Source organism: Scleropages formosus, chromosome 23, assembly GCF_900964775.1.
Source record: "Scleropages formosus chromosome 23, fSclFor1.1, whole genome shotgun sequence".
Lineage (NCBI taxonomy): Eukaryota > Metazoa > Chordata > Actinopteri > Osteoglossiformes > Osteoglossidae > Scleropages > Scleropages formosus.
The window spans coordinates 9,627,437-9,650,740 of NC_041828.1; the positions used below are offsets into that span (position 1 = coordinate 9,627,437).

A 23,304-nucleotide genomic window follows, 5' to 3' on the forward strand; every position below is an offset into this window, starting at 1 on the left:
CTGTTTTTGCATAAATTTTGACCAAACAGAATCTACGACCCCCACCCAGGAAGACAAGAAGCTTTACAAGTCTGCATGCTTTTTTGATCATTTAATTATGACACATGGATCCATATCAATGAGGTTTTCCATTATTTTTTATGGGAAAATATCCCATCTACCTGCTGTTTCATTACATGTAGCACTTTTTTTGCCTGTATTAGCGTCATATATTTGGGACCATCAGTATTCAACAGTCTCGATACCAAATATCTCAGAATTTGTCATGCAAAGACTGCTTTCAATCCTATTAAGCCTGTCAAAAACAGTATATAAACACACACACACACACACACACACACACACATTCTCGGAACCGCTCGTCCCATACGGGGTCGCGGGGAACCGGAGCCTACCCGGCAACACAGGGCGTAAGGCCAGAGGGGGAGGGAACACACCCAGGACGGGACGCCAGTCCGTCGCAAGGCACCCCAAGCGGGACTCGAACCCCAGACCCACTGGAGAGCAGGACCTGGTCCAACCCACTGCGCCACCGCGCCCCCCTATATAAAAACACATGTAACAAAAAATATTAAATAGGCTACATTAGAAATTATAACTCACAGGATAAATTCTGCATACTTTAAGAATTTTAATGAAAAAACCTGAAATAACTGCAACACTATAAACTTTTAAACAGTTTCTTGATCACGAAACATATGAGAATACACCAAATGTGTCAGAGTAGGAAAGGTGTTTGTTCTGAGGAGAGATAAGGTAAGGTACTGTCACCAATTCAGTTTTGTAGCCTTAATTAAATAACCCATAAATAAACCATAAAAACGTACCTATGCATTTTTTGTGCAAACAGTTGTTTACCATACATACTCTCCACGATTAATAAACAATAAGTGCTCTTACTACAATGAAAATTTTAATAGAACTCCTCATTATTAAAAAAAAAGATTGCATTTCAACAATATTCCACTCGAATAAAATATGAACAGATTATTATCTTTTCCATTGTTGATTAGTACCGACTTGCTGACATTTGGACAAGCTCCAGTGCAGCCACGCACCCTTCAAAATGTATTGTGATCTTGATCTGATCTTGGCTGCTTCTTGCAGACGGTTATAAAGCTGCCATTTTACTGGCCTCCCGTATGCCACTCAGATAGGCTCCTGTAACTGTCTGAGGGAAGTGCCGATTGGTGGCCTGAAATTGAACGCAATGTAAAAAAAAAAAAAAAATTATAAACTGGTGTATTGTTACATAGTATAAATACAGTAATACAACACAGAATGAAGGAGGGTAACATTTGAAGTCTATTAACTACTTCTGTTTCTTTGAGAAACTATACAGAATATTACTTCCATGCCTTTCATAAGGAATTTTCTACAGTGAATTAAGGCTACGCTGGCCTTCGATATTCTGACAAATATCTCACCTCTCCAGCAAAGAACAATTTTCCGAGAACTTCTTCAGCGATGATATCATAGGCCTCCCCACTACCCCCCGTCTTGACAAAGCTGTACGCCATCTGAGACCACACGTCTTTGCTCCAGTGGGTCACAAAGTACTTCACTGGCTCTGGCACCTCCTATTAAAATTACAAAATATCTAGAATTAAATCCAAGTCCATACTTACGCTTGTGCGTGTGAACGGACATGCAGCCTTCTGTATATGTTCAGTAAGGAGAATTTCTAAAGTTCAGTATTCATTTATTACACTTGAAAAAAAATATCAAATAAATCATAATCATCATGAATTTCATTTCACAAATCAAAGAGTTCAGCTGAAACAAAGACCCACATATACAGGAGGCCACCGGTACTGAAAAAAAAAACTGATATAAACAAATGTAGTAAACATACACAACCCTGTTTATTGGTTACCTAGCATCACACGTATTCACCGGTACTGTTAATGAGGTGATTTACCTGCTCTCTGAACAGCTCACGCAGTACTTTCATGCATAGGTTTGCCACTTGGCTGTCTTCCATATCCCTGATGGTGGCTACGGCATCTCCTGTGATGACTGACATCAGCACACATTGCTCTCTCTGTTGGGCAGACAGGCATGACAGCGCGTTGGAAACATGCTGAAGCAAACAGCATTAGAAGTGTTCCAAAACTACGACTCATCCCATGGACGATGGCAACAAAAGACTGAATTAACTGCAAATCACACAGAACATTGTTGCAAAACACACTTCAGATTCACACACTTTTCCTTCCCCATTTTTATCTGACCTTTGGATCCATGTCGTAAAACACACCGAACATCCCTCTGTTTTCTGGACCGGGAGGAATGTGGCCAAAATAATCAGAGCCCTGAATCTTGCTGTCCCAAAACCGGTACGGGAACTGCAAGGCAATCTGAGGAAGCAGATGCTGCGTGTAAAAGAACTGGCATGACAAGTGCTGCTTCTGATGATTTCCTTCAAGAAGCAAACTCTTCTGCGCGCTCACCTTCTCAATAATTCCCGCACCAAGACTGTGAATTGCCTTCAGCTTCCGTTCGGGAAGAGGAGGGTTAAACTGGATAGTGTTCTTCTGAAGCAAAGCCAACGGGACTGTGACCAGCACCTAAAAGAAGATTTACACCATTGTCTGGATCATACAGCTGACACTTTTCTCCAAAGCACCTTACAATGTTAAGCTACTTACAGTGACGTACTCATTTATACAGCTGGGTAATTTTTACTGGGATGATTTATGGTAAGTACCTTGCTAGCGGGTAATACAGCAGTAGGCGCGATTTGAACCTGTGACCTTCGGATCTGAACTGCTATGTTACCAGCTACCGCTATCTACAATGAGACAAACTGAGAAGGATGCAGGAGAACAACCGAGTCGAAATTAAAGCTGCATTCAATCACTGGCAGCCATTACTTTTTGTGCCGTCCACTGGGTCCCACTGGATGACATGATTTTGACCAATTCCCCTGAGTAATCAATGGTCTGGACCTATGGGGCAGAGAAGATTGAATTAATCTAAGTGGAGGACTTATTTACCATGATTCTACAGCACTCCAAAAATGCAAATTTAATTACATTTATATTCACTGTGCCCCAGAAGTGAGGGGAACATAGTGATCTAACAATGGAAACTTTATTTGAGCCCGAACTAAAAGTCACCGGAGTATTGAGACGGATGTCGAGGCCCTCGGCAAGCTTGTTCAGCACGGAAGAGTAGCCCTGAGTGAACAGTGTATGGTCCCCAGAGAACTGGGCAAAGAACTCATTGTGATCCCAGGAGCGCGCAGACACCTGAGGGAGGAGGTTACAGAAGACGGTTAGAGCAGCGGGCTGAATGCGGAGAAACGCACGCAGTAGAACTTGTCAGCAACAGACAGTCCACCTGATCCAGGCTGCTGCCGCAAGCGAACTCCAGGTTACTGAGATGGAACTGTAGCACCTTCTCTTCCAGGTCAGTGAACTGAATCCCAGACTCCTGGAGGAAAGCTTTGTAGACCTCTTGTATCTTTTCTGTAAGGTGAAACGGAACACAAGAGGGTGACACTGATAGAGCTTACAAGCCCTTCACTGTTATATGGAGAAAAAGTGATTCTTTGGGAATAAATGCAGAGAGCATGAAAAAGTTTTGGAAACATCTCAGACAGTCATTTTCCTCCTGCTTGTCCTGGAGAGGGTGGTGCTGATAGCAGGCTGAGGAAGCAGGCCTAGACCTTCCTTTCCCCAGCCACAATCTCAGGGTTCCTGAAGGAGGTCTCAGGGCCTTCTGAGAGATATATCCCTTCCAGTATGCCTTGGGATTGCCCCAGGGTCTCCTCACAGTGGCACTTGCACAAAGCCCTATGATCCTACGGAGAAACCTCATTTGAACCACCTGTATCTGCAGTCTTGCTCTTTTGATCACTTCCCAAAGCTTAGAACCATAGGTGAGGATGGGGACAGAGACTGAGTGGTAAACCAAGAACTCTGTTCAAAGGCTCATCTCTTACTTCATCACCATAGATCAGCACAATGGGAACAGAACAGCTGATGCTGCACCAATCCCATTCCACCTTTCAGCATCCCACTCCCCTTTTCCGTCACATGTGAGCGAGATCCTGAGATACTTGAACTCCTCCACTTGTGGCAATTGTTCCACCACACCTAGAGACCCTTGCATGGAACTAGTGGGTCACCCCAACAGTGTTCTCACAAAGTCTGAAGAATGTCTAAAAATGTTAGGCACTGTACACTGGTCCAGAATTTACCTCCCAAAGGCATATCCTGCTGCTGGGATTTGTCTTTCCTCCACTCTGACACCACATCAAGGATGGCATTGAAGTGGAAATCCATGCGCTTATCGATGGTGGGGTCTGTGGTTCGCCCTCCCTCCTGGATCAGATCACATCTGTCACCCAGCTTGTGCATCTTAATGCCCAGCTATAGAAAGAGACATGGAGGAGAAAATGTAATCAGTTTAGAGTTGCATGCAGTAACGGCATGAATTACACATAGGTTAAATTCTCACAAAACCCATCAAGTAGGATGGGAAGAGTACTGTTACATTTTACCTTCTAAAACATCCAAGAGATCCAGCAAATGAGGAAAATCAGATGGGTTTTATAAAGAAATGTTATAGTTACCGGTTGTAAATCAGTATGCATGAACATGTTGTAATCAGGAAGTTCTATGACTGGGTGCTGTGTGACACCGCTGCAGGTGCAAACCTTTGATGCCTGGCACAGCAGCGTCACGTGGGACCCAGTCATAGAACTTCTTAACTGTACCGAGTAAGTCTGTGGTAGGTTGGAACCTGGACACGCTCCTTTCTCAAGATTAAACATCTTACAGTGCTTAACCCATCTACGCTGCTGTGAAATTTTACCGGGTTTTGTAAAGGCAAAGGCACGAGAAGAACACTAGGCATCGCCTGTACAGGGACTGAACCCATGATATCTGCGTTACTAGCATCGTAGGCCAACAATGCCTTCTTTTATTACCATCTTAACCGTATGTGCTGTGTCACTTTGTTGAAAAGAGCACTACATGATGAATTATGAAATGACTGATGGTTTCTGTTCTAGGTGTTAGCTGCAGCACAATTTCTCATCCTAGACCATCATCAGCTGAAGTTTTGCCTTACATCAAACTATTCCTATAGGAAATAATAATAGTATAAAACATGATATAAAAGATAATATAAATTGCTGTCAAGACAGTACCTATACGTTCACATTTAAAACTTGATCTTAGACAGATGCTGATCCAGAGGAACGCACTTGCTCACACATTAATGCGATTGGGTTGTTGACGCAGCCATTCACAATCTGGGCCCCTCGCCCCACGGCCAGTCCCATCGAAGTGTCGTCCCAGACCCTCCCCCCGATCCGGTCCCTGGCCTCCAGGACCACTACCTGTGTTAAAAAAAAGACAGACACATATCCACAGAGTTGGACACTTGTCCAGAAGTCTTATGGTCAGGTCAAAGGTCAAATTTGGTGTATGACTCTGGAGCTACAAAGCACTTTAGAAAACTGTGGATGCATTTACATTTATTCATTTAGCAGATGCTTCACAGCAACGTACAACCCAGTGAAATCAAAAGTGCACTTCACTAAAAGGCAAAGAGACATAGATGCAGACATGGGATTGTCAAAGTACAGTCAGTGACCGATGATGATGATGATGTCACCATTTAAGCCAGAATACATTACATGGGTACCTGCATGTAGAGTTGGTAGAGAGAAGAAACATTTAAAATGGACAACATTAAGAATAACATCACAGGGGTAGCAGCATGTAGAATTGACAGGAAATACAAAGGTTATTTGTGACAGGTGACATATTGTAAATTTATGGAGAAAACAGGAGATCTGGAGAGAAGTGAATCAAAAAGAGATGTGTTTTGAAACCTTTCTTGAACATTGAGAAGGATTAAGCAGTTCTGAGTAAGAGAGGAAACTCACTGCAACATATTCAATTTTTACAAAAATATAGAGCTGATTTTAATTTTTAACTTCTAAATTTTTTGCTTATGAGGACTGACAAGTGACGTTCAATAGACCTACAGTGAGTGCTGATGATATATACATACAGTAATCCTGAGTCACCGACTCACAAGCACTGACCTCTGTTTATGCAACTGACTCGATGCACTTACTTGCATGCCAAAGTTCTGCAGTTGCCGGGCTGCAGCCAACCCTGAAGCTCCGCCTCCAATGACAACCACCTTCTTCTGCAATAAAAAGAAAATGGAAATTCAACACTTTAGCCACTCATCTACTGTCAGGACAAACTTCACCAACTAGATGACACATGCAAAGTGTCTGGACATCGATCAGTTTATATACGTAAAAGAAAAACGAAATAAAACCGTAGTTCTAAGATGTGTCCAAGAAGGCTGCCTGCAGACAGGCCCACGTACGTTGCGGTAGGGCTCGGGTAGCAGGGGCTCTTTGACAGACAGCACTCCAGTATTGATCAGGCCCTTCCTGGTCATAAAGCAGAGCACCCTGTCGAGCTCCTGCACGCAGCGAACCCGCACCAGCCCCCGCACGATGATATGGGCCGCACACTTCTGGGCTGTCAACACCTCCTGTGTGGGAAGAGAGGGTCCATTTTCACATCATGACTTAAAATACATGCCATTAAACAAACAGCAATCACAGAACAATCCATCTGAGGACAGCTATTACTGGGATATAAATAGACATTTGCTGTGAATTTAAAATTACAGTTCTGGAAGCTCAAGTCCAGGATGTTTTTATCCAGCTGCTCAGTAAATCTATTTAATGCCTCCACTTACTGCCTTCACTGGACCAATATCTCTCCCTTTCTGACCTCTCAAAAACCTGCCGACTTCAGCTGCTCTGTATCCTCCTTGCGGGTAAGCTGGACCCTAGATGCTCTCTGGATGCTACAGTGCGCCGACCTTGCAGTCTCTATGCCAGGAGGCCAGGATGAGGTTGCGCAGCGCGAGGTACATGGTGGGGTCGCGGGAGAACTCGGGGAACTCATACAGCTCGTCCAGCTCCATCATGTCAGGACGGACACACAGAGCCTTGCCGCACTCATTGGGCTGATAGAAGGGCTGGAAGTACGGGCACAGCCCTGGAACTGAACAGAAAGTGTCCCCGTTAGCAGCATGGTGGGGACAGAGCTCCGCCATCGCTTACAGTGGTTGCAGGTCACCAGCTATCAACCCTTCATTGACCCGCCTCTCCCCGAACACTCACTCTGTGGCTGGATAACCCTCAGGTGCTCTGCCTTCAACTCGCTGAGAGGGATGTTGCTGGGTGACCCTGAGGGGCTCATGCCTACGCAGTCGGGATAGTAGGCGATGAGGAAAGGGCTGGCTGGGCTGTCCTTAAGCAGTGGGGGCAAGATGAGCATGGAGTGCCACCAGCTGTCAATCACTTCGGCCACTCTCTATGGATAAAAAACTGAATAAGGACTCGCCTCCACTGAACTGAGGTCATCAATGAAAAATGAAGTTTCAAACCCACCATATCCTCTGGCTGGGAGCACTGGTCGGGACCCTCATTCTAAATAATGGTAAAGCAGGAGATAATTAAGAAAAGGCCAAAACAAACCAGTTTTCTTTGCCCTCTCCTTCACTCAACTCTCACCTTAACATTGTTGAACTTCATTCCACAGCGATATGTCATTGCCAGCGATGAGGTGAGTTGGATCTCCTTGGTAAGCTGACGCCACTTTCTGCAGTCTGATTTGGTGCACTGAACCTGTCATGAGGTAAACATTGTTCCATAGCACTGTATCACATTTATTCATTTAGTTCATGCTTTTCTCCATAGCAACGTACAATGTTAAGCTACCTACACTTATTTACCCATTTACAGAGCTGGGTAGCTTTACCGGAGCAATTTTAGGGAAAATATCTGACACGAGGATACTGCAGTCAGAGATAGGGTTCAAACCTACGACACTTGAATCTAAAGGCTGCAGCCCTAACCACCACACTACCAGCTGCCCTACACATACTGTCTATTAGGAGCAAATGAAATAATTTTCCAGCTCAAGTAAACTGAAAATTACCTTCTCAGCGAAAGCCTTGAAAATCAGTGAAGGGCTGCAACTGAAAGGTACTCTGATTTCTTTGTGGATTACAGCTGTACTAGCTGGACTGCTGCCCCCCCCCCACCCAACTGTGACAACCCTGAAGCAGTGGACCTGTTCTCACCCAGTATGGAAGTTGCTGATCAGCCATGAAAGCTTTCAGACTGGGCTCACTTTTTCCATTGCCTGTCCACACCCTCTTCCAGCTGGCATATTTCTCGTAGCCATCTTTATGGCTGAATAAAGCAAAGTACATGAGAACTGTTTCAAATTTGCTAAAAGTTTACATTACATTACACTACATTTACACACACACACATTTTCAGAACCGCTCGTCCCATACGGGGTCACGGGGGAGCCGGAGCCTACCCGGCAACACAGGGTGTAAGGCCGGAGGGGGAGGGGACACACCCAGGACGGGACGCCAGTCCGTCGCAAGGCACCCCAAGCAGGACTCGAACCCCAGACCTACCAGAGAGTAGGACTGCGGTCCAACCCACTGCGCCACCGCACTACATTTACATTTATTCAATTATCTGACGCTTTTCTCCAAAGTGACTTACAATGTTAAGCTACTTACAACTATTTACCCATTTATACAGCTGGGTAATTTTACTGGAGCAATTTAGGGTAAGTACCTTGCTCCCTTGGATCCAAGGACAAAAGCTCTACCCCTTATACTACCCACAGTTGGCAGTGAAGTGGGTAGTGCTGCTGCCTTTAGACCCAAAGGGTGCATGTTCAAATCTCACCTTCAGCTGCAGTAGCCGTGAGCAAGGTACTTACCCTAATGTAACCTTTCAGCATATTTAAAACAAGAGATTATGGAACTACACCAGACATTTTAAAAAAGTCATATTTAAAGCAGAAAGGTTTATATTTTGTAAGACATTACACAACTGAAAACCATTTAGACTCTGATAATTCTCAACAGTTTCCAACACTTTTCTGAGATTTGCTTATTCAGTTATTAGCTTTCCTTCTCTCTTTACCTTCTGTAATAGTGATCAAAGCATTCGTTGCAAAAGTGCTCTCCACAGGACAAGTGGTACCATCTCGAGGTGTAGCCGTTCTTGGCACACCTGAAGAGAGAAAAGCTGTCAGTTAAGTGTCAACTTCCTGCAGGGAGGTCTGTAGGAGATGCCATCCAGAGTGGACACATCAATGGTGCAAAAGGACCTGACCCCACTGAAACTGACCTTTCAGAAGCACTGGCAAAACACACCGGATATGTGGCCGAACACCCTGCCTTCTCACACTTCCTGTACTTCTTCTCAGACTGGTCTTCCTCTTCCTCTGTGTCAACTGCTTTCCTTTTAGACTGGAAAAAGTGACACATGACAAGCGTGACATGATTGTTTAGGGTCTAGGAATAGGTTAGAAGATACTCTCTCTGATGCCTTCCCTTGATTTGGTATGGTTTCGTTCTTGAAAGTGTGCTGAGCAAAAAAAAAAAGGTGACTATTTAGGAATTAAATTATCTTCAGAAAAGCAAGTCAGTATATTTAGAGAAAACTGTGAAATAAGTGACTGGCATCCAGTCTAGGGATTACCCCCCCCCCATCATATGCTCAATGCCTCTGGAATAGGCTCCAGATCACCGTGGCCCTGCTCAGGACAAGCAGATTTTCAAATTGGATGGATGGATGTGAAATAAGGTGACTTAGTTTCTGCTGAAGGCTTTTTTAAGCCTTAGGCATTTTTTGCAACATTTTCTCTGTCTTCCTTCTAAACCAGAAAAGACGAAGGTACAATAATTCAAAATGAAATACATATATACCCTTTATTCTTCTCACGAGTAGTTATTATTTTAAATGTTGTGATGTAACATGGAAAAAAGACAAATTTGTTAAAATTTTGTAGATTTTAATAAAGAAAAAGTGCTGAAATTATTACTGGATTTTCACGTGTCTTTTAAACTAATATCATTAAAATAACTTTGACATTTAGTAAATCATTTCCCTTCCGGTAAACAGAAAAAAAAAGAGCTCTTAATCAGCATCATAAAGCAACTAATCACACCAAATGTTTAGGGAAAAAAAAATTAAGTTCACGTCATATCTACACTTTATGACAACACAAAAATAAAATACTGTGACAAGCACAGATGATGTTTATGGAATAGTGATTTAAAACAAAAACATGGAGTGAAATGAACAATAAGTTCCATCGTGGCCCAAAGATGTGCCCACCTGTCCACTCGGAGTGTTGTTGCAGCGCTTCACCCTTACGTTGACCTGCCTCCCAGAAGAGCGGATGGGTTGGTTCTCTGCCACTGAGGCTGGTTCCATGACCGCTGGCCTCGTCTTTGCCCTCCCTCTCGAACCCGATACGCTGATTGCGCAGTCTGTGTCAGAGATATTGACTACACTTGAAATAACAGGCTACGTGAGAGTGCAATGGCATCTTCTTACACAGCAGAAAAGTACCTGGCTCTGTTGTGAGATTGTAAGAGAAGTGCCCTTAAAACAGGCTCTATTTCATATCACCTAAGCGAAAAGCAGCAGTGTCTACATTTATTCATTCAGCTGACACTTTTCTCCAAAGAAACTTACAATGTTATAGCTAAAGTTATTAGAAGCTTACAGTTAGTTACCCATTTAGACAGCTGGGTAATTTTACTGGAGCAATGCAGGGTAAGTACCTTGCTCAAGGGTACTACAGCCAGAGGTGAGGATAGAACCTGCAACCTTTGGACCCAGAAGTAATTGCTTTAACCACAACACTAGCAGCTACCCACGGCATTAAAAAAATCCATCTAAAAACTGGATATAAAAATTTATAAGGCCTTACATAAATATTTTCATAAGAACAAAAGAGACCTAACATTGACCATGAAGGGTCTAATAGACAGCTTTCAGACTTTACCTAATCTGCTTTTCCACATGAAAAGACATTTCATCACCTGAAACACTGGAATACTTTAATTTTATAGTGAAAGTTATTTTCTACCAGAATAGAGTCAGAAAAAAAGTATATGTACAGTTAGGGTGTTAATTTAAAAAAAAAAAAAAAAAAAAACACTGCATACAGAAAGTAGTGGAGTGGTTAGGACTGTTGTCTTATCATCTAGAGGTTGTGGGTTTGAATCCCACTACTCCTGTACTACCTTGACACCAAAGTACTTACCCTGAATGCATACAGTAAGAATGCCCTGCTGCATAAATGGGTAAATCACTGTGGTAGACTTTATAAAAGCATCTATGAGAGAATTGAGTTAATGACAAGGTTTTCTCTAAGTGGAACAAAGTTAATTAATCACAATGTTTAATTGAGTACAATTCCAACTGAACAACAAAGGCCCGCACCATCATTTCATGACTTCACCGCGTTCTATAAATATACAGTGTGAAATAATTTCCGCTATCCTGCTAGATTCCCAATGTGTTCTACATTTAATAATACTAGAGACTGTAATTTCATGTTCACATAAATAGAAACTGATTATACATAACATTATTATATTATATTATATAAAATAATAACCAGGAGTGATACTGATATATAGCAGTTAAAACATCCTACTTAACTACAGTCTCCGGACCGGGTCACAGCCTCATGTTTTCTTCACCCAGGGTGTGTTCAGAGGACCTCGATATCAGTCTCCGTTGTGTTATTTTGTGCGTTAAGAATAATGGCTCACTGTACTGTAATGTATTGTACCGACTGGGTCGCGGCGCTTATTGAAACCGCAAAACGCTCGCGTGGTTACTGCGCATGCGCGCACAAATAACGAGCGTGGAAATTGTCCAGTCTATTTTTAATTAACAATATACCTGTTGCAATTCGAGCTTTACGTACATATACGGGTTACACTAGATTTTTTTAGCTCTACAAAACACGATCAGAACAATTCTACTGTCACTACTTCCTCGTTCAAAAATGTGGTTTACTCACAATCCCACAATGCTTTGCGCGGTGCAACGGGAAAGGGAAGTTAAAACCGAATGTGTAGGGGTTATTGGTCTCAGTTTTCCGTGGTGGAGCTGGAGATTATCTTGTGGTGCTGTTGTGTGTGTTGCCTATGTTGTTACAAAATAAACTACAGACATATAAAAATGTATCATTTTTACTGATAATTTGCATTGTAATTTCACATTCACTATTCGGAGTTAAAGTACATTTCGTACCAAGCCAAGGTGAAGACCCGTTTCTTTCAGAACTCCCTAGACAACAGTTTGTGAGCTATTACTGTTGGCTTCATAGATAGTTTGACTGTAAGTTTATTGAGGGTTTTGGCTGTTTTAAATATAAAATTTATACTAAAATGCACTTGTATTATTTACTTAAACTTCTTAGCATGATTTGTAGGCCGGTAGGAGTACACGGACGGATTTAACTGAAACACCAGTACTCTGAAACCATAAAGACTCAATAACTAGACCCCAAATTGCCGTTTAATATTGCCTAGTTCATGGACGGTATACTCACCTATAACTTCTCAGTGGATGTGCCTCAACCGAACTGCAACATTTCGTGTAAGTCTACGAATGCGAGTTATTATATTTCACCTGTGCATGATGATGGTAGGTGCATCGCAATCTTGCAAAACTGGGATGTATTGTCAATGATTGTGTATAACGCGAGACCCAGGTTCAGATGTATTTTTTTAAGTGTGGCATTAAATCTTTATTCAATTAGCTGAAATCAAATTCGCCTTCGGAGCATTTATTTTACCAGGTCTTGTGAAACACCGATGAAGCTGTGTGGGTCTTGACGAAAGTCTTTGCGTCGCTTTACAGAAAAACGAGTGTTAATTTTCCACGAAATACTCCAGAATCAAGTCTTAAGTACACACAAATTGTGTTTCACGGCTGCGCTATAGTTCTAAATTGAGTTAAAATAGATATTTATATTAGTATGAAGTTTTCACTGAAATCCCCTGTGTCCCGTTTCCACTTCCAGGCTGACGAGCTGAAGAAGGAGGAATGGAGAAGCTGCTGTGAGAGCAGGATAAAATCAATTCACACAGACACACCGGTAGGACAAGCGCCGGTCATTATTAATAACATTTCTGAGGAAAAACCACACATAACTTGTTCGTTGTTCCAATTTTTATGTTGTGTTTCCTCGGCTGATGACCACAGGACCGAACAATCAGAATGCCAAGTCCAGAGTCAGTGAGTGAAACTGCTCACCTACGTCATTCATTGTTTTATGTTATTTAATTTTACTGTAAAGTATTTCCTTAAGGGAAAACAAAAATTTAACCAAAGATCGCAATTCGGATTTTGAGGACGCAACAGTCTCATTTTCTTGATGTAAGTTTTAGGGTTAGACTGTGGGAATGCTGCTAAATAAAATAAATGTCAGCTAAGTCACATTTCTTTGTGCTCAGACTTGGAAACACCACTTATTCTTTTCAATGTTTTATTGTAAATATGTATTTTTTTTCCCCCTTTTTAGACTAGTGCAGCGTTTGGCTACATAAACTTAAGGATATATTATATCTTTTTAATCTGACATGTTAAACAAGTTTAAAAAGTAGCTTGAAACTTGGATTTTTTTTTATGCTGAATGGAAAGATGTGAATATAGAAACATATAGGAAAAGCAATGAAGAACTTTTCAAATTATGTGAAGAGTGACTATTATAACAAAATATCTTTCTTTGATATTTATGGACAACTGCATGTTGTTATACAAGTAGAGAACTAAAATGTAATACTGTGTATGAGAACTGTTTATTGAATACTGACTATATAAAGCTTATGAGCCTTACAGCCTGGACACTAATGTACTCCAGACTGATACATGACATTATCTACCTATATAATATTTTTAAAAAAACTTATTTTACATTTCTTCACTTAGCAGATGCTTGTCTCCAAAGCAACTTACAATGGATACTATGTAGTGTTACCAGCCCACACACCTTATTCACCACGGTGACTTACACTGCCAGATACACTAGTTACAATGGGTCTATCATCCATACATCAGTGAAACACACACACTCTGTGTCATTCACACACTATGGGATACCTGAGCAGCATGTCTTTGGACTGTGAGAGAAAACCAGAGCACTCAAAGGAAACCCATGCAGACACAGGGAGAACATACAAGCTCCATACAGACTGAGCGGGGATCAAACCCACGTGCTCTCGCACCACCCAGGCGCTGTGAGACAGCATCGCTACTCGCTGTACCACTGTGCCGCCCATTATTTTAAAGCATTCATTCCTAAATCTTTTCTTCATGCTTATTCAATAACCTCATATTCAGTGCAGGATCACAGTGGTCTAGAGCATGTCCTGGAAGCTTAGGGTGTGAGGCAGGGTACACCCTGGGTGGGGCATCAGTCTGTTATAATGCAGTTATGCAAACTTATGTACAAATAATGGGGACTTTAGAGTTACCAGTTCACATGAAATGCATGCCGTTGGACTGTGGGAAGAACCCACAGCACTTTGAGGAATTACAGAAACCCTTCGACTTGTACAAATAGACCGTTCTTTAACCCCTTACGCGTTTCAGAAGTCGCATTTCAAAAGTCACATTTCAGATCCCCCCCCTTCCCCAAAAACATAGGCTAGCCTGTCCTTACCTAAGCATTTGTTGCAAACATGGGTGTGTATAAAAAAAACATTAAAAAAACTACATTGCCATAGATGATAATCTTTGTCCACCTTATTATTTTTGATTTCATCTACAAGTGGATTTCTGTACTCTTGTGAGATGGTTCTCATTTTCCTTCAAGTAGTCTTTTACCACCAGGCATTGTGAATACACACACACATACACATATTTTCTGAACCGATTGTCCCATACGGTGTCACGGGGAACCGGAGCCTACCCGGCAACTCGGCGTAAGGCCGGAGGGGGAGGGGACACACCCAGAACGGGACGCCAGTCCGTCGCAAGGCACCCCAAGCGGGACTCGAAACCCAGACCCACCAGAGAGGAGGACCCCGGTCCAACCCACTGCGCCACCGCACGCCCTTCCGCATTGTGAATTATGTAATGGTAAAAAAATATGCAAAAAAGCACTACACTAACGAGAGGAGATGCGTTCATGGCTCAAAACCATCCCCAGATAAGCCTTTATACAGCTGCTACTCCGGCATTGTATGTGATTGTTTGTGTATCTTCTAAAAAAAATTGGTAGGAGGTTATCAGGATTCATCTATCTTGTGTTTTATGCACCTACTTGAGTGATGAACATTGGTGCATCAAATGGAAGGTAACAAACTACGTTTATTTAAGTCACATGGCTGTAGCCATGTCTCTTTCTCTTGATGTAATGCACAAATTGTGTTTTTGCTGAGATGTACATCGCTTTGGAGAAAAGTGTCTGCTAAATGAATAAATGTAAATGTAAAACACGAGAGAACTGAGAAGATGCAGCTTCCTGCCACTTCTCACAAACACAGGGAGACCATGCAGTCTTCACGCAGACTGAGCCAGATTCAAACCCACATTCTGTGAGCTTTGAGGCACCCTTCACCTATTCGCAAATCCATCTCTCCCAAAATGAAGGTTCATAGTGCTAGGAACAGCGGTAGAGTTCATGTGTTACTTCCTGCAGACTGATCTGTCTTGTGTTGTGACCAGTGGCAATGACTGAGTTGAGACACAGGAAGGAACAGACATGCCAAGAACCCGAGAAAACTTTGAGAACAGATTTGGAGGATGAAATGGGGTGTTCTTCTGATCTACAACATAAACTCGAAGGTGACCATGACTTTTCCTGTGGCAGAATTCATTTATTTCTCTTTGACAGATATTAACCCAGCCCTTTGTTTCTGAATTAGACAATGGAAATTTGCAGACTAACAGATAGCAACTTCTTTAACAGGAGACCAGGCTGAGGAGGAGTGGAAGCAGTCAGGCTCTGAGGATGGAGGATTGACAAGCAATGCAGTGGGACGGGAGGAGGTACAGGAGGAGAAAGAGGAAATGGATGAACCTAAGGCCTCTGCTGCGAAAAGATCCAGAAGCTTAGGCAAGTGTAAGTACAGTTTTTTTCATTTACCCCAACTGAGACAGACTTGGTAAAGGCTCGGTGAAAGAGGACAGAGGGTACATTTCACCATCTTTAATCTAGAGCTCTTTATTTTCCTAGAAGTGCTGCCTGATTTACTTTGCTTTGGAAATCTATACATTTTTTGAGTGACTGTAAATGGATTATAATAAACTCCCAAATACAGTACATATGTCATGTGGTATCTATTGTTGGGGATGATGAGCTTTTGGAGACATGAATGGCACTGTCTCCAATTACCCCTCAACAGCTGTTCTGCTCCAACACCTGGTGAAATTGTTCTTTGGATGCCTGGCAGCTGTGACCTGTGGCATGATGTATGCTGTTTATCTCTCCACATACCACGAGAGGAAGTTCTGGTTCTCCAGCAGACAGGTGCACAGCTTATTCTTCCCTCTTGTGTTCCTTCTGCCACCTTGACCTTTTTTTCTTTTTTTTTTTTTTTTTTTTTTTATAAAAGCTAATGAAAGCAGTTACAGTGAGTATGAAAAAATTGTTGAAACACCTAATTTTGTTTTAAGTTGCTTGCATGGGTTGCTGTATATGACCCAGAATTTGTGTTTTGACAGGAGCTGGAACGTGAAATTACCTTTCAGGGAGGTAATGGGCTCTACTATTATTACTACAAATACATGCTGGCTGCCTCATCCTTTGAAAAAGGTAAAAACCACCCCCACCAACTAATTAGTTTCTGTTGACCTTATGAGAGTAACCCTTGACTAATAAAAGTAGTCTTCACATTGACCCAGAAGCATAGGCCTGTTCTGACTGCTGTTCTGTCTGTTGCCCTGTGATAGGGATTAATGACCTGATGCGTGACAACAGGACCATCTCTGCTCAGACCATAAATGCTGTGGAGCAGCTATCCTTGTACCCTGAACTCATCACTAGCTTTCTGTACAGAGTCACGGGCAGCCAGGTGAGCTATGCTTTGTCTTCCATGTCTTGAGCAGTAGTTGGGTCTCTTGACTTGTTGTGCACAGGTGTACTGCAGCCTATTGTGGTTCTTTGAAGGGCATGAAAATCCTATTTTAACAGACCTCCCCAAAAAAAATGTGAGAGTTCTCTCTTAAGGTTTCTTGCTTGGTGGCAAGGGTCCTGCTTTGTGTTTCCAAGTAGTTACAGTATGTTCTTTGATTATTAAATCTGCTGTATTACAATGATCTTTTTTGCTTTACAGGATATGATCGAGCCGGTGTATTTCTACATCGGAGTGGTGTTTGGCCTGCAAGCATTGTATGTAACGGCGCTCTTTGTGTCCAGCTGGGTGATGAGTGGTACTTGGGTGGCGGGAATGCTGGCCGTGGCCTGGTACATTATCAACAGGTGAGAGACACTGTACTCTTAGACAAGTATACAGAACCCTGCTCATGTCTGCATCGGTGAGTGGATGCAAGTTTCTTACACTTTCATCTGATAACTCTCCAGGCCAGACACAACAAAAGTAGACTACGCAATTCCACTGAGGGACAACTGGGCCCTGCCCTACTTCTCCTGTCAAGTTGCAGCCTTAACTGGGTTCCTTAGAAACAACATTAGCTCCTCTGGTGAGGTGAGCTGTTTGTGAGAACAGTACTCATGAAACTTTTTTTTGCATTTTTGAGTGGAATGGCTGCGATGATTTTTCTGGGGCAGTTCAGTAAAGCAGAAAAGATGTCCATGGCAAGGAACAGGGAAGACTCATACCTCTGGCCTCACAAGTTTAAAATCTGAGTTGGACATTACTTGTTCAGCAGATGTAACTCCTCCTTTCTGTTTTGTGTTCAAAATATTTGTGTCTTTGTGGCAGATGTTCTGCTATCTCCTCCTGAGTGCTTCTACCTTCACCTTCATCTTGATCTGGGAGCACAGCCACTATGTACTGTTTATTCAGAGCCTGGCTCTCTTCCTGCTGGATTGCTTTGACCTGGTGCAGCCTCGTAAGGTATCAGCTGGGAACACATAGCTGAGATCAGTTCGCACTGATGTATTGGTCTAATCAAGCTGTGAATACTTGTGAGCGCTCCCATTTTGCTTTTCAGATGGCAGATATCCACAAGGTCTACTTGTGTTCAATCATCCTGGCCTACATGCTACAGTTCCAGAATCCCAGCCTGCTCAGCTCTCCACTTCTCAGCCTCCTGGTTGGCTCCGTGCTTGCGAGGTACTTGCAGGTAGAGTTAGCGCCACTCTCAAACCCTTAAAGCAGTTAGCTGTTAATCGGGGCCCCAAACCACTGGCTTAATCTGGACATTTGAGGATCTCAACCAGAGGATTGATCAGCATTACTTTCTCCTTTACAGCAAAACATGAAGGCTGGCCGCATGGCTGCAAGACTGATGAAGATTGTGTTGCACTTCTACTTGGTCTTCACAATTGGTATTACATTTAGCTATATCATTAAGGTGAGTGTTATCTGCAAGGATTTGAGCATAAATCTGTGTTAAATGTTCCAACTACATAACTTTTCTTGTGCCGTGAAACACTGAAATAGATGTTCACTCTCTTCCAGAAAACCATTCCTGTCAATGAAAGTGACCATATATTAAAATTTCTTGAAGTCAAGTTTGGACTTAATTCCACAACGTAAGTTTAGCTATGCCTACTTATTTGACTCTTAGGCTGTTATAAGTATTGGTCTTTTTTGTGAGATATTAAAGAAGGTCCTTTCAAAGCAATTGCTTTACACTTGTTAACACCCTTGCCATGAGCCTCCTATAATACTTAGATTTTGCCTTAGCCACTGATTTTTCATTCCTGGCTTACAGTTTCTGCAGTTTTCTCACCAGGGAATTGACCATGCAGCATCCAGGTATCTACCAGTCTCATGCTATACTTATCCCCAGGGACTTTGTGACAAACCTGCTGCTGTGCCAGGAGGGCTTCCAGAGTCCTGGGCAGGACTACTTCTTGCGCCTTACACAGGCTTCGGTGCTGCCCTTCTACCTCCTCGTTCTGTTGGTCTGTCTGCTTTCCACTCTGCAGGCTATTCGCCGAAGGCTCAGGTCAGGACTCGTTGCCAGCCTGCTTTGGGATTGTGGTCTTTCTTCTGTCATTATTTTTCTTAATGCTATACTTGCACTGCATCTTTTGACAGTGGTGAGCCCATAAAGGCCAAGCTGAGGCTGGAGGATGGGATGATTGGAGAGCAGCCTGAGGTCATTTACCATGTGTTCCACACATTACTATTTGGGGCCCTGGCCATGTTGTTTGTTGGGTATGTTTCTGAACTCTTGACTTGTCAGAGAGAGCATTGTAAGGAGCAGGAGCCCTCCTTGTAAGTGGGTTTCCCTTCCCCTTTGTGTGGTTGAGATGTAGTACATGACTTGTTCCATTCTTTCTCCTCATCACCACCTGCAGGATGAAATACCTCTGGACACCTTATGTCTGCATGTTCACCGCATTTGGTGTGTGCTCCCCTGAACTTTGGGTGACCGTGTTTAAATGGCTGAAGCTGAAGTCTGTTCACCCCGTGGTGCTGGTGAGTTGACCGTTTCACTTCAGTCACTTGACCTGACAAGTAATTGCTCCACAACTGAGAATTATTTATAAGATGACTGCAGTTGTAGAAAAAGGTCAAAAGACAAACCTAAGTTGAAGAGGCTGCCGTGTGTAACCAGAAATCAGGAAGCTACAGTTTGTAATCAGGTCCAGAGAAAACTTGCCGAACTCTGGTTCTTTTGTTAGGCAGCTGGTGTTTGAGTCATAGTAGTACTGGAAGAATGGATTTCTTTATACTTCCGTTGCAGCATCCTCAGTTTTCCTCTGGAATTCTGTTGTAGTGCTGAAAGCATCTTTAGTAAGAGCCATTGCGTTCCATTTTAAAATGCGGTACTATTATTCTGGCCTTCATGTATAATGTCTTCTCCTCTCTGAAAGGGTCTCATATTGAGCACAGCAGTTCCAACTATAATTGGGTTTAGCTTGTGGAGAGAGGTGAGTATGCATTTGTCTGCCATACTGTGCAGAGTTCCCCTCCTAATGTTTGATTAATTTTGATTTGAAGATGAGGAAAATGAGCTTTCATACTTTGTGCATAAGTAGCAGTTTTGGTAGGTGATTGTGAGATCTTTCTTAGTCAAGTTTTGTTCCTCACAGTACTTTCCCCGGCTGATATCAGAACTGTCCGAGCTGCAGGAGTTCTATGATCCCGACACAGTGGAGCTCATGAACTGGATCAAGTATGGAAATGCTCATTGACACCAAGCTGTCACGTTCATGTGGTTCTGTATAGATCATCTGTAATTTTAGTTTTGTATGGTCACAGCCTCATTGATAATCTCGTTCAGAATTTTTATTAAGAAAGTATTCTTTCAGGGGTGTATGTTGAAATGTTAGATTTGCATGGTTTTGATCCTTTGCTTTCCTCTTTCAGGACACAGGCCCCAACAGCAGCTGTGTTTGCTGGCAGTCCGCAGCTCATGGGAGCTGTGAAGCTGTGCTCTGGCTGGACTGTAACCAGTCTGCCCCTCTACACTGACATCAACCTGCTCAGGAGGAGTGAGAATGTGAGTTATACATTATGGGCTCATCCTGGGTCTGGAGCTAATTGGAATCTGACTGGGTTGTGGTCTGGGGAGCAGTGAGAAGTATAGCCTGAAAGTCAGCCATAGGTTTTCTGATTGTGTGACACAACTTCTAGTAAGAATATGGACATGAGCAACAGAAGTCAGTGGTCTTAACTGCATCCTGACTGAAAGTTAATTACAAATGAATAACCAAATGTGGTGTTCATGTTTGGTAGATTTATCAAGTCTATGCAATGAGGTCTGCAGAAGACATCTACAAGATCCTTATGTCTTACAAGGCCAGCCATGTGATTATTGAGGAGGCCATCTGTGGTGAGATGAACCCCTCAAAAGGGTGCAGGATAAAGGACTTGCTGGACATCTCCAACGGCCATGTGAGTTTCTGATATAACTCTGTGTGAACCTCAGAGGATGATGTCCACGTCCTGCCTTCTTATCTACTATTTAGCAACTTGAAATTTCAACCTTTAGTTCAGTTGGCAGCTGTGAAGTTTAAATTCTATTCTCTCATGTAAGCAGATGTGAGGCTTGTACCATTTCCTGCTCGTTTTCCACAGCAGGTGTACACTGAGGTATGTCGCGCAGCATTGCAACTTAAACCAGGTTGTGTCAAACAGCAGGGCTGTTTACTCAAGGGTTTAATCTTCTCATTACACTCGTTACCCTCCTGTGGCCTTTTTTTCCATAGTGCAGAGACTCATGCATTTTATAGGCATTTCTTGAGGTGAAAACAAGCTGACTAAATTTAGCATTTCACTTTTTAACCTGATTTACTAGTCTTTTAAGAGAAGCACAGTACTCTCTTCAATGTGAGACATAAAATTTGTAAAATATTCCACTGTGGCTGGTTAAAGAGAAGTTATTGCTGAGATTTTGTACAATAATATTGAACTCATCTAACATTTATTTTAAAAAAGTGTGTTGTTTATTTAAGAAATCTTTGGTTTTATTTCACTCCCTTAGGTAATTTACGAGAAAGGAGAAATGTACACCTTCTCAAAGTATGGCAGGTTCTGTCAAGAGATCAAGATGAACTATTCCCCTTACATCAACTACTTCACCAGGGTCTTCTGGAACCGCTCTTATCACATCTATAAAGTGAACACGGTGGTCTCCTTTCAGTACTGAGGGCAGCAGAACATCCTGCCCATGGGACATTGCTGTTCTGTGTCTGTGTGTGAGGTGGTTTTTCTCACCACTGTTGTGAACCTACATCTGCAGTGTATTGAATGAGATGGGGGGAATATATGGCAAAGCTGAACTCAGTATTTAGTCTGTGGGTTTAAGGCTATTGCGTAGTTACTGGTAGTTTGGTGAATGTAGTTAACATATTCTTTGTTTGTGCGTGCGTGCGTGCGTGCGTGCGTGCGCGTGCGTGTCCGTAGCAAGTGCAACAATCAGACTGGCCTAGTCTGTTATGTTAAGGTTATCACTGCAGAGTTCACTATATGAATGCATGGTCATCACAAATACATTCTCTCAGTAACTACTTTTCTCAAGACTACAGGTAGTCCTCTTAACACTTCAGTACAGTAAACTGGTATCAGTATATTAATCAAGTAGCACTGGAACATTATGCTGTCCTAGAGGTTTCTGGATCTTTTCCATGATGCAGGGATATTCATAGCAAAATATGTCCAGTTTCCTAGTCACTGGAGATAAGTAGAAATCATGTAAAATCAGCCTCTGAAAGAACAGCAAGGTTTATATAAATGATTTCCATCTTTCTCTGCTACTGCTTTGATGTGGCTGACTACATGCAGTGCATGTGGCTACTTATTACAGGTTTTAAGACTTGTTTGTGTTCAATGGTTTGCTGTTTTGTGGTCCTGCAAGGCCTTTTCTTGAACCGTAAATAGGGAAGGAGGATGACCTGAGCTCACCCCATGGCCTGATTGGGTTCAGAATGGCACTGCAGTCCTTGTCCGGAATGCAGTTGCCCTTTGTGTTATCTTCAGGTGTCATAATGGTGACAGTGGAGATGAAAATGGAATGGCAGCAAATTTGAATGCAACTGTCTCCATGCCATATGGGCATTACATTGCCGTCAGACCATTTATCTACTGGTGAGTTATACGTTTGTAATAGTTGTCTAACATTTTTAGCAAACTGATGTATAATTATGGCGTTAGGTTCATTACAACAGGTGCAGTCCTTGTTTTTTGGCAGGGGGGGTTGTCCCCAACCAATCCCCCCCACCCCCCCCCCCCATTTGTACTGTTATTGATGCTCATGAGCTCTAACAGTTCTGAACTGTCAGAACTGCTATTTTGATTGTGCTTAACATTTTTTTCCACTTATTTTGTCTTAAATATTTCAGTTTTATTGTGTATTTAGCACACTTAATATATGCATTGTATGTCTTTGCAGTTGGCTGGTACAGAGCATCACTGCTGTTTTTTGTGGGACAGCTGGTCTTATACAGCTAGCCCTCAGATGTAAACATCATCCCCTACTGGTGTATGTTCATGTTATGGTGCAGGGATGTGATTTGGAGGGGTACTCTACACGTGCAGTGTACTCTGGGTAATGTCCGCAGGGAATGGTGGGTGCTGGAGGGGCCTGGAGATACGGGATCCACCTGCTGCTGACTTAAGTTTGTGGGACTTCAGCTGTTTGTGGAGACCCATGGTTCATCTGTGTCTTTGCTATTTTTATTTTTCTAGTTGTTTTTGCATTCTCTGTCTATGTCATAATGGAAGTTATGTCACTAAGAAATTAACAATAAAAGTTGTCATTACCTTACATATAATTGCAGCAGTCAAATGTCATCATACAGTTTATTGTCTGCTTTTGTG

The 23,304-nt window shown here is 42.5% G+C and overlaps 2 protein-coding genes across 8 annotated transcripts; one reads left to right on the forward strand and one right to left on the reverse strand.

The window, feature by feature from the left end:
- Positions 1 to 512: 512 nt before the first annotated feature.
- kdm1b (lysine demethylase 1B) lies at positions 513 to 11,867 on the reverse strand. 3 transcript variants are annotated; one of them, XM_018750223.2, is made up of 21 exons: positions 11,145 to 11,525; positions 10,208 to 10,362; positions 9,215 to 9,336; positions 9,008 to 9,097; positions 8,140 to 8,251; positions 7,568 to 7,681; positions 7,445 to 7,483; positions 7,175 to 7,367; positions 6,871 to 7,055; positions 6,364 to 6,534; positions 6,100 to 6,174; positions 5,219 to 5,353; positions 4,208 to 4,379; positions 3,346 to 3,473; positions 3,123 to 3,254; positions 2,877 to 2,951; positions 2,454 to 2,570; positions 2,235 to 2,360; positions 1,922 to 2,044; positions 1,428 to 1,580; positions 513 to 1,195 (listed from the first exon to the last, which is right to left on the reverse strand). In XM_018750223.2, exons 1-21 carry the CDS (start codon positions 11,176 to 11,178, stop codon positions 1,112 to 1,114), a joined length of 2,535 nt encoding a protein of 844 aa, XP_018605739.1. In that variant the 5' UTR covers positions 11,179 to 11,525; the 3' UTR covers positions 513 to 1,111. The 3 variants fall into 3 exon arrangements, with proteins under 3 accessions (XP_018605739.1, XP_018605740.1, XP_018605741.1); XM_018750224.2 differs by lacking the exon at positions 11,145 to 11,525 and adding an exon at positions 11,545 to 11,867 and having other exon boundaries at positions 1,112 to 1,195; XM_018750225.2 differs by lacking the exon at positions 11,145 to 11,525 and adding an exon at positions 11,541 to 11,867 and having other exon boundaries at positions 1,112 to 1,195.
- A 126-nt stretch (positions 11,868 to 11,993) lies between these two features.
- On the forward strand, positions 11,994 to 22,710 carry LOC108933272 (probable C-mannosyltransferase DPY19L4). 5 transcript variants are annotated; one of them, XM_018750212.2, is made up of 23 exons: positions 12,162 to 12,493; positions 12,921 to 12,995; positions 13,103 to 13,135; positions 15,569 to 15,688; positions 15,813 to 15,965; positions 16,249 to 16,373; positions 16,568 to 16,658; positions 16,796 to 16,917; positions 17,179 to 17,324; positions 17,427 to 17,550; positions 17,788 to 17,922; positions 18,020 to 18,151; positions 18,281 to 18,382; positions 18,490 to 18,563; positions 18,824 to 18,982; positions 19,075 to 19,194; positions 19,338 to 19,458; positions 19,857 to 19,913; positions 20,076 to 20,158; positions 20,353 to 20,485; positions 20,722 to 20,880; positions 21,026 to 21,078; positions 21,470 to 22,710. In XM_018750212.2, coding segments are annotated over exons 3-22 (2,163 nt in total). In that variant the 5' UTR covers positions 12,162 to 12,493; positions 12,921 to 12,995; positions 13,103 to 13,134; the 3' UTR covers positions 21,032 to 21,078; positions 21,470 to 22,710. The 5 variants fall into 5 exon arrangements, with proteins under 5 accessions (XP_018605724.1, XP_018605728.1, XP_018605723.1 ...); XM_018750208.2 differs by lacking the exons at positions 12,162 to 12,493; positions 21,026 to 21,078 and adding an exon at positions 11,994 to 12,154; XM_018750207.2 differs by lacking the exon at positions 21,026 to 21,078.
- Positions 22,711 to 23,304: the final 594 nt, after the last annotated feature.

What these genes read in the sequence shown, in the direction of transcription:
- LOC108933272 (XM_018750208.2), top strand. An exon ending in TCTGGTTCTCCAGCAGACAG is followed by an intron (nt 16,374 to 16,567) that starts GTGCACAGCTTA and finishes GTGTTTTGACAG; the next exon opens with GAGCTGGAACGTGAAATTAC. An exon ending in GAGCTCATGAACTGGATCAA is followed by an intron (nt 20,159 to 20,352) that starts GTATGGAAATGC and finishes TTCCTCTTTCAG; the next exon opens with GACACAGGCCCCAACAGCAG.
- kdm1b (XM_018750223.2), bottom strand. Translation starts at nt 11,178, where the DNA reads ATGCAGCAGGGCATTCTTACTGTATGCATTCAGG. An exon ending in TTTGATCACTATTACAGAAG is followed by an intron (nt 8,252 to 9,007) that starts GTAAAGAGAGAA and finishes TGCTTTATTCAG; the next exon opens with CCATAAAGATGGCTACGAGA. An exon ending in GTGAGCTGTTCAGAGAGCAG is followed by an intron (nt 1,581 to 1,921) that starts GTAAATCACCTC and finishes TAATTTTAATAG; the next exon opens with GAGGTGCCAGAGCCAGTGAA.